Source organism: Orcinus orca, chromosome 6 (assembly GCF_937001465.1).
Source record: "Orcinus orca chromosome 6, mOrcOrc1.1, whole genome shotgun sequence".
NCBI classification, from domain to species: domain Eukaryota; kingdom Metazoa; phylum Chordata; class Mammalia; order Artiodactyla; family Delphinidae; genus Orcinus; species Orcinus orca.
Window position 1 is genome coordinate 93,662,562 of NC_064564.1, and position 18,169 is coordinate 93,680,730.

General features: G+C 38.0%; 1 protein-coding gene across 2 annotated transcripts in view; it reads left to right on the forward strand.

Annotated features, from left to right (window-relative positions):
- TMEM38B (transmembrane protein 38B) overlaps positions 1–18,169 on the forward strand; it is a 69,648-nt gene that overhangs the window by 18,051 nt on the left and 33,428 nt on the right. For both annotated transcript variants that reach the window (XM_049710993.1, XM_004271509.3), the window contains exon 2: positions 2,553–2,709. In XM_049710993.1, coding sequence (XP_049566950.1) covers positions 2,553–2,709 — 157 coding nt within the window. The remainder of the gene's footprint in view (positions 1–2,552; positions 2,710–18,169) is intronic.

The window sequence follows — 18,169 nt, forward strand, 5'->3', positions numbered from 1 at the left end:
CCGCGGCATGTGGGATCTTCCCGGACCAGGGCTTGAACCCATGTCCCCTGCACTGGCAGGCGGACCCTTAACCACTGTGCCACAAGGGAAGCCCTATAATGAATGATTTTAATGAATTTCTAACTATTGAACCTTCCTTAAATTCTTTGGATAAAATCTACTTGGTTATGATATATTATTCTTTTGAAAAACTAGGTTTCAATTTATTATTGATGTATTTGTGCACTATACTCATAAGTTAGAATTATAATGTATCTTCTTCCTCTTTTTTCTTCCCTCCCTCCTTTCCCTCCTCCCTTCCTCCCTGACTCTTTCCCTTCCTCCTTCCCCTCTCCTTCTCTCTTCTTTCTTTTCTCTATAATTTTTTATGCTGCAGTTATATTGTTTATAGACTGATTAAAGTTTTTCTAAACTCTATAATGGTTATATAACATAAAAATGAGTAATCAAAAATTATTTGGTAAATGTTTTGCATAAATTTATCTGGGTCTAGCACCTTTCTTAGGATAGATAGATCTTGGATTACCCTCTAACTTTTTTCCGTAGTAGTTTGCTTCTATTTCTCTGGCTGGGTTAAAAAGAATTTTTTTTTGTACTTTTTCCTTTAATAATTTCACTTACAGAAGAGTTGCCAGAGTAGGTCAAGGAACTTCTATATACTTTACCCAGAATCACCAACTACTGACATTTTGCCCCATTTATTTTATCTTTTTCCCAGCTTTATTGACATATAGCTGACAAAATTATATATATTTAAAGTGTGCAATGTGATGATTTGATATACAAATACATTGTGATTACCACAATCAAGTTAATTAGCACATTCATCACCTCACAGTTACCTTTTGTGTGTGTGTGCACGTGTGTGTGTGTATGTGTGGTGACAACACTTAAAAATCTACTCTCAGCAAATTTTAAGTATATAAGATATTATTATACAGTATTATTATTTTTTTGTTTGTTTGTTTTTGGGTTTTTTTTGAGGTACACGGGCCTCTCACTGTTGTGGCCTCTCCTGTTGCGGAGCACAGGCTCCGGACGCGCAGGCTCAGCGGCCATGGCTCACGGGCCCAGCCGCTCCGCGGCATGTGGGATCCTCCCAGACCAGGGCACGAACCCGTGTCCCCTGCATCGGCAGGCGGACTCTCAACCACTGCGCCACCAGGGAAGCCCTATACAGTATTATTAACTGCAGTCATTATGCTGTACATCAGATCCCAAGAACTTATTCATCTTATAACTAGACGTTTGTACTTTACCACTTCTCTGGATGTTTTTGTCTATGCATAGTATTTTTTCAGAACCACTTGAGTGTGAATTGGAGACATTTTGCCCAGTTACTTCTGATTACTTAAGTGTGTTAATTTTAAGAACCACATTACAGTTATCAAAATCAGGAAGTTTAACAGTGATACAATACTGTAATCAAAGCCACAATCCATATTTAGATTTCATCAGTTGTCCAAAAAGGTCTCTTATAGATGTTCTTTCTCACTTGGGGATATGATCTAGGAAATGCGTTGCATTTAGTTGTCTCTTTAATGTCATTTAATCTGGAACATTCCATCAGCCTTTTTTGTGTGTGTTCCTTGACCTTGACATTGTTAAAATATAGGCTAGGTGTTTGTTGTTTTTGTTGTTGTTTTATGCCGTACACGGGCCACTCACTGTTGTGCCCTCTCCCATTGCGGAGCACAGGCTCTGGACACGCAGGCTCAGTGGCCATGGCTCATGGGCCCAGCCCCTCCGCGGCATGTGGAATCTTCCTGGACTGGGGCACTAACCCGTGTCCCCGGCATCGGCAGGTGGACTTTCAACCACCGCGCCACCAGGGAAGCCCTGTTGTTGTTTTTTTTCAGAATAATGCTCAATTTGAGTGTGTATAATTAAATTAGTTCAGGTTATACATTTTTGGTAGAAATACTATGGAAGTGATGATGTGGTCTTAGTGCATAATATCAGGAATCACCTGATATTGTTAGTTTACAGTGATGTCTGCAAGGTTTGTCCACTGTAAAGTTATTACTTCCCTCTGTAATTAATAAATAATTTGTTAGGAGACATTTGAGATGATGTAAATACCTGTTCCTCATCAGGCTTTCACCTCTGGGTTTATTTTGTTATTCTATTTCAAGCCTGTGATATTGAAATTTTAGTTTATTTATTTCAGGCTTTATTTTCTTACGTACTTAAGATTATAAATTTTTCTTAATGTATCACTTTGGCATATTAACCGGCATACTTACAGTAGGGTTGGGAATGAAAGGAGACAGTGGTTGGGGAGATTGTCTTTAATAATGTACTACTAGGAAACGGGCAATAAGATCCTGAACAGAGTATTTTAAAGTTGCCCAAGTCACCCATGTCTTAACAAAATATTTCCAGTGTTGATTTAAAGAACAAAAGATATGTTTTATGATGATCATGATTGTCACACTTATGAGTATGTTCTAGAAAATTATGAAATTAAGAAGTGTGTTTAGTGCCACTGGTACCTCAGGACTTGTTTAATATACAGTATCTCAGATGGCATATTTACTTTATCATTTCAGGAGCAGTGGCGGTGGCATGGAAGAATCCTCTGTCAAGCTGGTTTACTGCTATGCTCCACTGCTTTGGTGGAGGAATTTTATCTTGTGTACTCCTTGGGGAGCCTCCATTGAGGTTTCTTGCAAACAGCACTAATATATTACTGGCATCTTCAATCTGGTAAGCTGCCATTGTGGTGAACTATGAGACATTTAAAAAAATCTAAATTGTTAGTAAATGGAATTTTTTTCTTTAAAAAATATTTTATATTCTTAAAAGTTAATGCATGTGCAAAGGAAGGAACCCAAATAACGCCAAAGGTTTTAAGTGCAAAGTATGTCTCTTTCTCACCCTTCTCCCTTATCCTCTCCCAGAGGTAGGTATTGTTGTCTTATGTTTCTTTAGTGGAAGCATTTCAAATATGAAAGGGCATCAAATATTTGACCCCCAACAGTTGATCTTGTGAACCTAACCTATACACACAGTTATACAACATGATAATCAAGAATGTGACCAACTACACAAAAAGTCCAAGTGATCATGATATTTATGGTAATTGTTTTTGGTAATTGTCATACTCTTTGTTCGATTTTTCAGAGCCTTATGAAATTTAACATTAATTTTATTTTGAATTTAGTTTTGAAGTGAAGAAAAAAATGTTAGTAGGAATTGCTTTGGATTCTTGCAAATTCAGCTTCAGTTATCTTTAAGAGGAATGATACATCAAGTTAAAAAAAAAAAGTGTAATACAAATCAGAGAGCTTTGTTATACCTAAAGCAAAAACCGTGCTTTTGATTAGAAACCATAGCAATGAAATACGTAACATTAGGAGCACTTGAAGTTAATTTTTATTGTGATGATTTTAAATGAATATGTAACCAGTCATAAAAGGGAATATTATAAATAGTAGTAGCAATGGGACACATAGTGGGAACTAGTGGCAGTAGAAACTATTAACAGTAGAACAATAAATTTGATAGCTAATATTTATTGAGTTATTACCATATGTCAGCTAAATTCTTTATATTCGTTGTCATGTTTAATCGCCAGAGTCCAATGAAGTAGCTATTATTATTTCCATTTGAAAAATGAGAAATCTGAGGCATAGAGGAACTTTGCTGAAATTTTCATATTTAGTAAGTGATTGAGCTAGGATCCAAAACCAGGAAGTTTGACTTTAGAGCCTTGCCACTTAACAGCCACTGTCTCTCATTGATTTGTTTAACCATCCCTTAAAGTATATTCTTCCAGTTGCTATGTGTTTTAAAACACTTTCTCAAGGACTTTTATTTCTATAGCAATATTTTAAAAGGATATTAACATTTTGGAGAATTCTTTTTATGTGTGTAGATGCTTAAACTATATGAAAAGTAGGATATCCAGAATCTGACACTTTTCATCACTTCCACTTCTGCTCCTGTATACTAATTACCACTATTGCTTGGACAGTTGCAGTAGCTTCCTAAGTGTTCTAGCTGCCTTCTTTCATTATCCCCCTGAGTCTTTTCTTCACATAGTAGATAAAGTGATTATTTTAAAATGTTGGAACATATTACTCCTATGCTCAATAGTTTCTTATCTTACTACGAGTAAAATTCAAAATTCTTAATATAGCCTATAAGACCCTATAAAATCTTCCCCTTCCACTCTCTTTGTTGTAATGTCTTTCTCCTGTACGCCTGCTCAGTCTGTGCTAGCCACGTTGGCTTTGCCATTTCTTGAACACAAAGATGTTCTTCTTCCTCAGCGCCTTTGTGCTTGCTCTCTTTTCTCTGTGATGTTCTTTTCCCAGAAGGCTCATATTTTCTTTTCTTGGAGAGATCTTTTCTGAAAAAAGCACCTCCTCTCCCATGACTATCACATCATACTTCTTTTTTTTTCCCTAGATTTATTACTGTATGATGTGTTGTCTGTTTATTTCTTCTCATGTTGGTTTGTCTCACTCCACTAGAATAACAGCCTATCAGAGAAGGGACTTTGTTTTGTTAACTGTGTGCCAAGTATTGTTCTAAGTTCAGTAAGTACATTGCTAAAGGAACGAACAGCTTGTGTTCTGTTATATGGGAGTTCTATAATTAGTAGCAAGAAATTACAGATCTTGGTTAGTGATACACTAAATGAAATAAAAGTGCTTGTCTATAAATATATACTTCCTTGGCTGAAACAAAAAGATATGTTAGAAATGGAAAATAAATGCATTTTTATGTAGTGAATTAATAGTATAGTATTTACTTATTTGTTAACTTGAGATCTTTTATTATGCCCATTTTACATAAGAGGAAATTGAGGCCTGAAGAGTTGGTAAATGACAGGGTCTGGATTTCAACTTAGCATGATCTTAACCAAGAAGAGTTTTCATTATGAACAATATGTGTTTTTTAAAAGTTTTAATTAATATTGAGTAGGTACAAAGGAACATTTATAAAAATATGCAGAGTATAAAGAATTATGATATAATAAAAACTTGTATATCCATCATTTAGATTAAGAAAAGAATTGCCACTTACAAAAATATTTTATTAAAAGATGATGACCTGCTTTCTGAGATTTTCTGGGTCTTTTCCCCTTCCCCAGTTTGGTCTGGACCTTCCCCTTCTTTTGTTCTATCCTGCTCAGTTTTGATTCTGCATCAGCAGTTTCTTCTTATTATTGGACTTGTTCTAGAAGGGAGCCTGGGTGGATCAGTTTTCAAAGTTCACAGGGACTACATTGGTCCAACCCCTTCAGACGTTATCATGGACCCTTTGTCTCACCTGGTATTGGAAATGTAAGAATTCTTCCAGTTTCAGCTGTTGTTGTTGTTTTCCAGATTGGCCTGCTGTGCCTTCTAGTGAATTCCCATTAGCTATTTTGAAGCTGTTTTGTTCTTAGGTGCATTAGTTGCCACCTTGCTGCTTTCTTCTTCCTGCCAAGCAGTTTAGTTCTATGTATGCTGGTGATTTGCCTTTACCCATTTGCATTTTGGGATTTAAAGGGATACCTTGTCACATAGTTTTGTTGTAAGTGCTATGGATGGGATTTTGGCTTTGCTATCTAGTTGCCCTGTTTTTATGAGGGGATTTGAAGAGATCAAAATCTAGGCAACTACTGCTGCCACCATCTTCCCAGAACAGTTGCTGTTAGTTTTGATGTCCCCATGTGACCCTCCACCCTCAGCCCGATCCCATCTTCTCTCTTCCTTACTCATAGGCAACAATTACCCTTAATTTTGTACCTTTCATTCCTTTAGTTTTCTATGCAGTTCTGACATATATTTTTCTAAATAATATAGTTTTTGAAAATTTTATAAATGGAATCATATGTATGTATTTTTCAGTGACTTGCTTTTTTTGTTCAGCCTCGGTTCCTGAGATTCAGTCTATTGTGTATGCTTGTAATTTATTACTTTTCACTTCTGTATAGCTTATCAGAATGAATTGTCATCGTATATTCATCCATTTCTCTATTGACATAGAGTTGTTTCTAGTATTTTTTCTGTTACAGTATTGCTAAGAACATGATGTACATGGGTAAGATTTTCTCTTGATATAGCTTAAGAGTAGATTTACTGAGTTATAGGGAAAGTGATTTATTTTATCTTATTTTATTTTATTTTTTTTTTTGCGGTACACAGGCCTCTCACTGCTGTGGCCTCTCCCGTTGCGGAGCACAGGCTCCAGATGTGCAGGCTCAGCCGCCATGGCTCATGGGCCCAGCCGCTCCGCGGCATGTGGGATCTTCCCGGACCGGGGCACGAACCCGTGTCCCCTGCATCGGCAGGCGGACTCTCAACCACTGTGCAACCAGGGAAGCCCCAGGGAAAGTGATTTTTAAGCTCTACTAGATAATGAGAAATCATTTCCCAAAATGGTTGTAATAATTTACATCTCCACTGTATTGCACTTAATCTAAGAACTGGACTTTACCAATAACTTATATATATACTTATATTTCTCTCCCAAATCCCATCTCTCTGCACTTTTTCCACAGTTAACTTCTACCCTGTGTTTATCTTTGTGTTTGTATTTTTTAAAAAGGTGTATATTTTATATATGAATATATAAACAATAGATTTTTTTAGTTTTATTTGTTTTTGGCCCTATTTTAAAATGGGGTATTATGCTCTGTATAGTTCTCTAGGACTTTTTTTCATTCCAACATTATGTTACTAAGATTCATCTGTGTTTTGCTAGTAGCTGTAGTACATTCATTCCTTCTCACTGTTGTATAATCTATTAATATTAATAACTGTATTTTATTTATTCTTCTGATGAGTATTTTTATTGATTCTAGTTGTTGGGCATTACAAAACAACAAGAGCAGCCACGGATGTAGTACAGACACTTTTCTAAGTGCTTTACATTTATTATCTCATTTAACCTCACAAGAAACTGGTGAGGTAGGCTCTCTATTATTTTCATTTAATAAATGAGGAATCTGAGGCAAGAAGGGTTAAATAACTTGCCCAAGTAATCACAGATATCTAGTAGCTGGAGCCAGCATTCAAACCTAGGCTACCTAGTCCTTTAGTCTGCACTTATACAGTGTATTGTTTTGGACTTGGGAAATACTGGCATTGTCTTTGTGCTCACAGACCCTTAAATATAAAAAATGATGCTTGCTTAAAGGCATAGTATATTTTACTGTTTTCTTTTTCAAGGTTTTAATGTTGAGAACAAATGTGTAATCTTTGCTTCATTTGATTTTAATTTGGGAAATTAAAATGATGTTTGTAATGTACTTTAAACTCTAGCAAGCTAAAGTAAGGGAGTATGTGAATGTACTTATTGGCAAGGTCATCTTTAGTACAGTAGCTCGTAGTGCTCACATTTGGAGATTAGCACCATCTACTGGCAAAGGGAAACAATAACTTGGTATGTCCTAGTATGTTTAATAGTTTGGAAGACAGTGTACCCTTTCATAGGATTTTTTTTTTTGGAAACTGTTTCTGGAGGGGAATAAATATTTTATAATTTCTCTGTGTATTAATTTTTACGCCCCATTTTGTTTTCCTTTAACTTCCAAGTATCAGTTATATATTGCACATTTGCATAACTGAGACTGCATTTTTATGAGGAAGAGTACAACAAAAGGTATAGTTTTATAGGTCTGTCATTCTGTAATAGTCTTTTTCAAAGCATATACATAAAATTATTAATTTGTTAGAGTAGTAAGAGCAAGAGCAAAGCTCTTGTATTGGACTAATATGAACTGTATTTAACTTACTGTTCTGTTTTGGCCGAGTTAAGTCATACTGTTTTGGTAGTCAGAGGAGGAAAATTAAGGAAGGGTGAAAACAGTTCTCAGAGACTAACCGTGGGAAGCTCAGCTCTTGGTATTAACCTAAATTCTAATTTCGTCTTTCCTACTTAAACTGGGTTAGCTTTCATTTGTCAGTGAACTCGCATCCTGCTTGTATCCTGTTTTATTTTATTTTATTTTTAACATCTTTATTGGAGTATAATTGATTTACAATGTTGTGTTAGTTGCTGCTGTATGACAAAGTGAATCAGCTGTACGTATACATATATCCCCATATCTCCTCACTCTTGCATCTGCCTCCCACCCTCCCTATCGGACCCATCTAGGTGGTCACAAAGCACCAAGCTGATCTCCCTGTGCTATGGTGGCTGCTTCCCACAGGCTATCTCTTTTACATTTGGTAGTGCGTATATGTCAATGCTACTCTCTCACTTCGTCCCAGCTTACCCTTACCACTCGCCATGTCTTCAAGTCCATTCTCTATGTCTGCGTCTTTATTCTTGTCCTGCCCCCAGGTTCTTCAGAACCATTTTTTTTTAGATTCCATATATATGTGTAAGCATATGGTATTTGTTTTTCTCTTTCTGACTTACTTCACTCTGTATGACAGACTCTAGGTCCATCCACCTCACTACAAATACCTCAATTTCGCTTCTTTTTATGGCTGAGTAATATTCCATTTATATATTGCCACATCTTCTTTATCCATTTATCTGTTGATGGGCACGTAGATTGCTTCCATGTCCTGGCTGTTGTAAAAAGTGCTGCAGTGAACGTTGTGGTACGTGTCTCTTTTTGAATTATGGTTTTCTCAAGGTATATGCCCAGTAGTAGGATTGCTGGGTTGTATGGTAGTTCTATTTTTAGTTTCTTAAGGAACCTCCATACTGTTCTCCATAGTGGCTGTATCAATTTACATTCCCATCAACAGTGCAAGAGGGTTCCCTTTTCTCCACACCCTCTCCAGCATTTATTGTTTGTAGATTTTTTGATGATGGCCATTCTGACAGGTGTGAGGTGATACCTCATTGTAGTTTTGATTTGCATTTCTCTAATGATTAGTGATGTTGAGCATCATTTCATGTGTTTGTTGGCAGTCTGTATATCATCTTTGGAGAAATGTCTATTTAGGTCTTCTGCCCATTTTTGGGTTGGGTTGCTTGTTGTTTTTTTTTTAAACTTTATTTTTATTTATTTATTTTTTTCTTTTGTGGTACGCGGGCCTCTCACTGCTGTGGCCTCTCCCGTTGCAGAGCACAGGCTCCGGACGCACAGGCTCAGCAGCCATGGCTCATGGGCCCAGCCGCTCTGCGGCATGTGAGATCTTCCCGGACCGGGGCATGAACCCATATCCCCTGCATCGGCAGGCGGACTCTCAACCACTGCGCCACCAGGGAAGCCCCGGGTTGCTTGTTTTTTTTTGATGTTGAGCTGCATGAGCTGCTTGTATGTTTTGGAGATTAATCCTTTGTCAGTTGCTTCGTTTGCAAATATTTTTTCCCATTCTGAGGGTTGTCTTTTCATCCTGTTTATGTTTTCCTTTTCTGTGCAAAAGCTTTTAAGTTTCATTAGGTCCCATTTGTTTATTTTTGTTTTTATTTCCATTTTTCTAGGAGGTGGGCCAAAAAAGGATCTTGCTGTGATTTATGTCATAGAGTGTTCTGCCTATGTTTTCCTCTCAGAGTTTTTTAGTGTCTGGCCTTACATTTAGGTCTTGAATCCATTTTGAGTTTATTTTTGTGTATGGTGTTAGGGAGTGTTCTAATTTCATTCTCTTACATATAGCTGTCCAGTTTTCCCAACACCACTTATTGAAGAGGCTATCTTTTTTCCATTGTATATTCTTGCCTCCTGTATCAAAGATAAGGTAACCATATGTGCATGGGTTTATCTCTGGGCTTTCTATCCTGTTCCATTGATCTATATTTTTGTTTTTATGCCAGTACCATTACTGAAGGTACTGTAGGTTTGTAGTATACTCTGAAGTCAGGGAGCCTGATTCCTCCAGCTCCGTTTTTCTTTTTCAACACTGCTTTGGCTATTCAGGGTCTTTTGTGTTTCCATACAAATTGTGAAGTTTTTTGTTATAGTTCTGTAAAAAATGCCATTAGTAGTTTGATAGGGATTGCATTGAATCTGTAGATTGCTTTGGGTAGTAGAGTCATTTTCACAATGTTGATTCTTCCATTCCAAGAACATGGTATGTCTCTCCATCTGTTTCTTTCATCAGTGTCTTATAGTTTTCTATATACAGGTTTTTTGTCTCCTTAGGTAGGTTTATTCCTAGGTATTTTATTCTTTTTATTGCAGCAGTAAATGGGAGTGTTTCCTTAATTTCAATTTCAGATTTTTTGTCATTAGTGTATAGGAATGCAAGAGATTTCTGTGCATTAATTTTGTATCCTGCTACTTTATGAACTTCATTGGTTAGCTCTAGTAGTTTTCTGGTGGTATCATTATGATTCTGTATGTATAGTATCATGTCATCTGCAAACAGTGACAGTTTTACTTCTTCTTTTCCAATTTGGATTCCTTTTCTTTCTTTCTCTTCTCTGATTGCTGTGGCTAAAACTTCCAAAACTATGTTGAATAATAGTGGTGAGAGTGGGCAATGTTGTCTTGTTCCTGGTCTTAGTGGAAATGGTTTTAGTTTTTCACCATTGAGATCCATGTTGGCTGTAAGTTTGTCATATATGGCCTTTATTATGTTGAGGTAAGTTCCCTCTATACCTACCTTCTGGAGGGTTTTTATCATAAATGGGTGTTGAATTTTGTTGAAAGCTTTTTCTGCATCTGTTGAGATGATCATATGGTTTTTCTCCTGCAGTTTGTTAATATGGTGTATCATGTTGATTGATTTGCATATATTGAAGAATCCTTGCATTCCTGGGATAAACCCCACTTGATCATGGTGTATGATACTTTTAATGTGCTGTTGGATTCTGATTGCTAGTTTTTTGTTGAGGATTTTTGCATCTATGTTCATCAGTGATATTGGCCTGTAGTTTTCTTTTTTTGTGACATCTTTGGTTTTGGTATCAGGTGATGGTGGCCTTGTAGAATGAGTTTGGGAGTGTTCCTCCCTCAGCTATATTTTGGAAGAGTTTGAGCAGGATAGGTGTTAGCTCTTCTCTCAATGTTTGATAGAATTTGCATGTGAAGCCATCTGGTCCTGGGCTTTTGTTTGTTGGAAGATTTTTAATCACAGTTTCAATTTCAGTGCTTGTGACTGGTCTGTTTATATTTTCTATTTCTTCCTGGTTCAGTCTCAGAAGGTTGTGCTTTTCCAAGATTTTGTCCATTTCTTCCAGGTTGTCCATTTTATTGGCATACACTTGCTTGTAGTAATCTCTCATGGTCCTTTGTATTTCTGCAGTGTCTGTTGTTACTTCTCCTTTTTCATGTGTAATTTTGTTGATTTGAGTCTTTTCCCTTTTTTCTTGAAGAGTCTGGCTAATAGTTTATCAATTTTATCTTCTCAAAGAACCAGCTTTCAGTTTTACTGATCTTTGCTCTTATGTCCTTCATTTCTTTTTTATTTATTTCTGATCTCATTTTTATGATTTCTTTCCTTCTGCTAACTTTGTTTTTTTGGTTCTTCTTGCTCTAATTGCTTTAGGTGTAAGGTTAGGTTGTTTATTTAAGATGTTTCTTGCTTCTTGAGGTAGGATTGTATTGCTCTAAGCTCCCTCTTAGAACTGCTTTTGCTGCATCCCATAGGTTTTGGGTGGTTGTGTTTTCACTGTCATTTGTTTTTAGTTTTTTTTTGATTTCCTCTGATTTCTTCAGTGATCTCTTGGTTATTTAATAGTGTATTGTTTAGCTTCCATGTGTTTTTATTTTTTTACAGGATTTTTCCTGTAATTGATATCTAGTCTCATAGCATTGTGGTCAGAAAAGATACTTAATATGATTTCAGTTTTCTTAAGTTTACCAAGGCTTAATTTGTGATCCAAGATATGATCTATCCTGGAGAATGTTCCATGAGCACTTGAGAGGAAAGCGTATTCTGTTGTTTTGGGATGGAATGTCCTTTAAATATCGATTAAGTCCATCTTGTTTAATGTGTCATTAAAAGCTTGCATTTCCTTATTTATTTTCATTTTGGATGATCTCTCCATTGGTGAAAGTGGGGTGTTAAAGTCCCCTACTATTATTGTGCTACTGTCGATTTCCCCTTTTGTGGCTGTTAACATTTCCCTTATGTATTGAGGTGCTCCTGTTCTGGGTTCATACGCATTTACAATTGCTATATCTTCTTCTTGGATTGATCCCTTGATCGTTATGTAGTGTCCTTCTTTGTCTGTTTTAATAGTCTTTATTTTAAAGTCTATTTTATCTGATATGAATATCGTTACTCCAGCTTTCTTTTGATTTCCATTTGCATGGAATATCTTTTTCCGTCCCCTCACTTTCAGTCTGTATGTGTCCCTAGGTCTGAAGTGGGTCTTTTGTAGACAGCATATATATGCGTCTTGTTTTAGTATCCATTCAGCCAGTCTGTGTCTTGTTCGGAGCATTTAATCCATGTACATTTAAGGTAATTATCTATGTGTGTTCCTATTACCATTTTCTTAAATGTTTTGAGTTTGTTATTGTAGGTCTTTTCCGTCTCTTGTGTTTTCTGCCTAGAGAAGTTCCTTTAGCATTTGCTGTAAAGCTGGTTTGGTGGTACTTAATTCTGTTAGCTTTTGCTTGTCTGTAAAGTTTTTAACTTCTCCATTGAATCTGAATGAGATTCTTGCCTGGTAGAGTAATCTTGGTTTTAGGTTTTTCCCTTTCATCACTTTAAATATGTCCTGCCGCTCCCTTCTGGCTTGCAGAGTTTCTGCTGAAAGATCAGCTGTTAACCTTATGGGGATTCCCTTGTATGGTTTTTGTTGCTTTTCCCTTGCTGCTTTTAATATTTTTTCTTTGTATTTAATTTTTGATAGTTTGATTAATATGTGTTTTGGCGTCTTTCTCCTTGGATTTATCCTTTCTGCGCTTCCTGGACTTGATTGACTATTTCCTTTCCTATATTAGGGAAGTTTTCAACTATAATCTCTTGAAATATTTTCTCAGACCCTTTCTTTTTCTCTTCTTCTTCTGGGAGTCCTATAATTCGAATGTTGGTGCGTTTAATGTTGTCCCAGAGGTCTCTGAGACTGTCCTCAATTCTTTTCATTCTTTTTTCTTTATTCTGCTCTGTGGTAGTTATTTCCACTATTTTATCTTCTAGGTCACTTATCCGTTCTTCTACGTCAGTTATTCTGCTATTGATTCCTTCTAGAGAATTTTAAATTTCATTTATTGTGTTGTTCATCCCTGTTTGTTTGCTCTTTAGTTCTTCTAGTTTCTTGTTAAACGTTTCTTGTATTTTTTCCATTCTATTTCCAAGATTTTGGATCATCTTTACTACCGTTACTCTGAATTCTTTTTCAGGTAGACTGCCTATTTCCTCTTCATTTCTTTGGTCTGGTGGGTTTTTACTTTGCTCCTTCATCTGCTGAGTATTTCTCTGTCTTCTCATTTTGCTTAACTTACGGTGTTTAGGGTCTCCGTTTAGCAGGCTGCGTGTTTGTAGTTGCTGTTGTTTTTGGTGTCTGCCTCCAGTGGCTAATGTTGGTTCAGTGGGTTGTATAGGCTTCCTGGTGGAGGGGGCTGGTGCCTGTGTTCTGGTGGTTGTGGCTGGAGTTTGTGTTTCTTGTGTGTAAGACCATGTCCAGTGTTGTGTTTTGGGGTGTCTGTGAACTTAGTATGATTTTAGGCAGCCTCTGTGCTGATGGGTGGGTTGTGTTCCTGTCCTGCTACCTGTTTGGCGTGGGATGTCCAGCACTGGAGCTTGCTGATCTTTGAGTGGAGCCAGGTCTTTGCGTTTAGGTGGAGATCTCTTGGAGAGCTTTTGCTGATTGTTATTACATAGGGCTGGGAGGTCTCTGGTGGTCCAGTGTCCTAAACTTGGCTCTTCCACCTAAGAGGCTTAGGCCTCACACATGGCTGGAGCACCAAGACCCTAAAGCAAGCCTCCCATAGACCTTCCCGAGGGTACCTTGTTTACAAGAAAACGGCAGGAGGAAGAGGCATAGCTGGGACTGTGCATTCTCTGTCAAATCACCAAGCTGAATTCCTGTATCCTGTTTTAGACTAACTTCTGTTATTTAGCACTCTTCTTTGTCATTTTTTTCTCTATGTTAATTACTTAGATTAAGTCACTTAGACTTAAAAATGTATGAGAAATAAATTGCCTTCTCGTTCCATTTCATGTCTGATATGTTCTAGTCCTTCGTTTTTGATATGTTTTCTTTAAGCACTTTTCAAGTTAAAAGTTCCATAGATGTTACAATTTTAGTTAAAGGTGAAATTATAATCTTTACAGAAGGAGGGACATGATGATTTCTTAATGAGTGTTTGTCGAGTGAGTCACTGATGGAATTTTTATAAATTTATTTATTTATTTATTTTTGGCTGTGTTGGGTCTTCGTTTCTGTGTGAGGGCTTTCTCCAGTTGCGGAGAGCGGGGGCCATTCGTCATCGCCATGCGCAGGCCTCTTACTGTCGTGGCCTCTCTTGTTGCAGACCACAGGCTCCAGACGCGCAGGCTCAGTAGTTGTGGCTCACGGGCCCAGTTGCTCCACGGCATGTGGGATCCTCCCAGACCAGGGCTCGAACCCGTGTCCCCTGCATTAGCAGGCGGACTCCCAACCACTGCGCCACCAGGGAAGCCCACTGATGGAATTTTTAAAAGGTGACTTGTGTTATAGAGCAGGAATGGCTACTTAGGGCACCACTGGTCTGATCTGCTTACTTGTAAGTCTACTGAGCACAATAAACAGTTGTTCTTTTGCCCTGTGGCTATTTAACAATTGAAACAAGAACTGTTTTCTGTTTAAAATATTAGCATATTGTAGATATACTTTAGAAATACAATAAGTCCCCTACGTACAAACGAGTTCAGTTCTGAGAGCTCGTTCTTAAGTGCAACTTGTTTGTAAGTCCAACAAAGTTAGCCTAGGTACCTAACTAACAATTGGCTATGTAGTACGGTACTGTAATAGGTGTATAATACTTTTCCAGAAATAATACATTAAAAAAACACAAAAATAAAGAAAACACTTAAAATCTTACAGTACAGTACCTTGAAAAGTACAGTTGTACAGTACAACAGCTGGCATACAGGGGCTGGCATCAAGTGAACAGGCAAGAAGCGTTACTGACTGGAAGAAGGAGAGGAGGTGGGAGATGGCAGAGCTGAAGGATTGTCAGCAACAGGAGGTGGAGGGCAGGCTGCAATTCCACTCACGCCTGACGTGGATGGCACAGGTTCTGGTTTCTTGCTTGATTTAATTCTATCTACCCTCTTGAAAAAACGATCCAGTGGTGTCTGGGTAGTCGCTCTTTTTTTTTTCTCATCGTAGATGACAGTGTAGCCCTGGATTGCATTCTGAATGGCTGCTGCAACCTTTGTGTACCGTTCTATATTTGGGTCCTGTGCCTCAAAAACTAACAGTGCCTCCTCAAATAAAGAAAATCCCCTTGCCATTTCCTGTATCATGAATCTCTTCAGTTCTTCGGTTACTTCTTCCTCTTGTCTCTTCGTCTTTTCTCTGGGCCTCCAATTGCATCAGGTCTTCAATACTAAGCTCCTCGTGTTGCACAGCAAGGAGTACATTGAAGTCGTCCTCTTGCAGATCTAGTGCCAGCTATTTGCTGAGGGTCACTAAGTTGCTGAAGACCTCTTTGGACTCCTCATCCACCTTCTCAAATCCACGAAAATCATGAACAAACTGTGGGCAAAGGTTCTTCCAAACCCCAGTCGTGGTGATGGCCATAACCTCATGCCAATCAAAGTTGATATTTTTTATGACCTTGTAGATGTTACAGTCCTTCCAGAAATGTTGCAGGGTTGTTCCTGATCCGTCACTCGCCTTTACTGCCTGATGAAAAGTGTGATGTAAATAATATTTCTTGAAAGTTGGTATAACTCCCTGGTCCATAGGTTGGATGAGCAACATAGTATTTGGTGACAGATGCACTACTTTGAGGTTGAGATGAAAGTCATCCATGAATGGGGGGTGGCCCAGAGTAGCAAAAGAATGTTGAATGGGATGTCCTTTGCCAAGCAATATTTCTCTACCTCTGGGATAAGGTGCTAGAAAAACCAGTCCTGGAAAATGGCCTGTGTAACTCAGGCTTGGGGTTATTACTCTTCCACACAACAGGAAGAGAGCCCTTGGCTATGTGTTTAAGGATTCTTGGGTTCTCTGAATGATAAACTAAGAGAGGCTTCAGCTGCATATCGCCGGAAGCATTGCCACCAAACTACAGAGTTAGCCTATTCTTTGCTGCTTTATAGCCTGACATCACCTTTTCCTCCTTACTGATGTAACTTCAGTCTGGCATCCTCTTCCAGTACAGTTCTGTCTCATCCACATTAAAAACCTGCTTGGGTAAATATGCGCCTTCATCAATAATTTCTTGAAGTGTTTCAGGAAATTCTCGAGCGGCTACCGTATCTGCACTTGCTGCCTCGCCACTTAGTTTTACGTTGTGAAGGTTGGCTCTGCCTTAAACTGATGAAACCAGCCATGGCTGGCATTAAAAGGTGTGCCCTCTGATTCTTCGCCACGTTTCTTCTTCAAGTCTTCATAAAGGCTTTTAGCTTTCTCTTGAATCAGCATTAAGCTGAGCAGGACTCAGTGCTGATGTTGATCCTGCATCCGCACACTGAGAAGTTTCTCCATCTCCTCCATCACTTTTCCGTTCTTTTTCAATATTATTGTTGACATCAGCGGCATAGCAGACTTCGTGTTAACATGATCTTGTCCTTGTTCTTTAGAATCGTGCCGATGGTTGAACGATTCGTGTTATAAGAACGAGCGACATCTACCATCTTTTCGCCTCACTCCACTCAATTATTTTACTTTTGTTTCTGTCCTTATCGCTTGGCTCTTCTTAGCAGTACCAGCTACATCACTGCTGCTTTTAACGCTTGCTCCCGGATATCCGGGGCTTGAAATAAAGATACTGTACTACTGTACTCTATACAGTACTGTGCAGAAAAGTACACAGAACACAACCACTTGTAGAGGACGTATGCGTGTGATAATGTATGCCAGACATATGAACTAACTTACGTGATTGGACATGGGAACACATGTTCACATCTTTGAAAGTTCGCGACTTGAAGGTTCAGATATAGGGGACTTATGTATCTGATTGATGCAATAAAGACTTATTTATTAGAAATAGCAGTAATTACAAATTTTAGACCATATGCCATAATGTCACATAGTTGAGTGTAAAAAGTCCAAGATTGGGACTTCCCTGGTGGTCCAGTGGTTAAGACTCCATGCTTCCACTGCAGGGGGCACAGGTTTTATCCCTAGTTGGAGAACTAAGATCCCACATGCCCCGTGACACAGCCAAAAAAAAAAAAAGAAGTCCAAGATTGCTCTTGTGATAGTGTAGCCTTTTAACTCATGTTGAAGATAGTCTTGGTGTAGAGAATGAAAATGGGGTCGTGTGTATTATTTTTGTTTTGTTGTTTTTTTGTTTGAGTATTTTGAGCATTCATTACTGCTAAAGTGAAACCAAATCTCCCTGTCTTAATCTAATCTAGAGTGGATACCAAAATATTTTTATTTTATTTAAAAATACATTTAAAAATTGCTTAGGTGTAACTTTGTTTTTTTCCCCCTGGCACCTAGCCAACTTCCTGGAAATTTGTTCTGTATTTAAAGAGAGACTTGTATAGAGGCTTTCAAAATGTTATATGAACATTAAAGATTTTATATAATACCAGTCATTTTTAAAAAGCTTTTTACTACTTTTAGATAATTTATTCCTTTGTCTCAAACTCTTTAATTATCAGATGATTCTTTGATTTGATATATTTTGTGGTTTGCCTCCTGCTAATTTTTTAACTGTTAATAAATGATTTAACTCAGGCCTACTGTTTTTTTGTTAATAAATTTATTTATTTATTTTTGGCTGCATTGGGTCTTCATTGCTGTGCACGGGCTTTCTCTAGTTGTGGCGAGCAGTGGCTACTCTTCGTTGTGGTACGTGGGCTTCTCATTGTGGTGGCTTCTCTTGTTGCGGAGTGCAGCCTCTAGGCCCGCGGGCTTCAGTAGTTGCGGCATGTGGGCTCAGTAGTTGTGGCTCATGGGCTTTACAGTGCAGGCTCAGTAGTTGTGGCACACGGGCTTAGTTTCTCCATGGCATGTGGGATCTTCCCGGACCAGGGCTCGAACCTGTGTCCCCTGCGTTGGCAGGTGGATTCTTAACCACTGTGCCACCAGGGAAGTCCAGGGCTACTTTTTATTATGCTGAGTTTCAGGGGGTAACAAGATGAATGATTCCTGCCATCTAAGGACTGTTACAATTTGAATATTATAGCCTTTATATATTATAAAG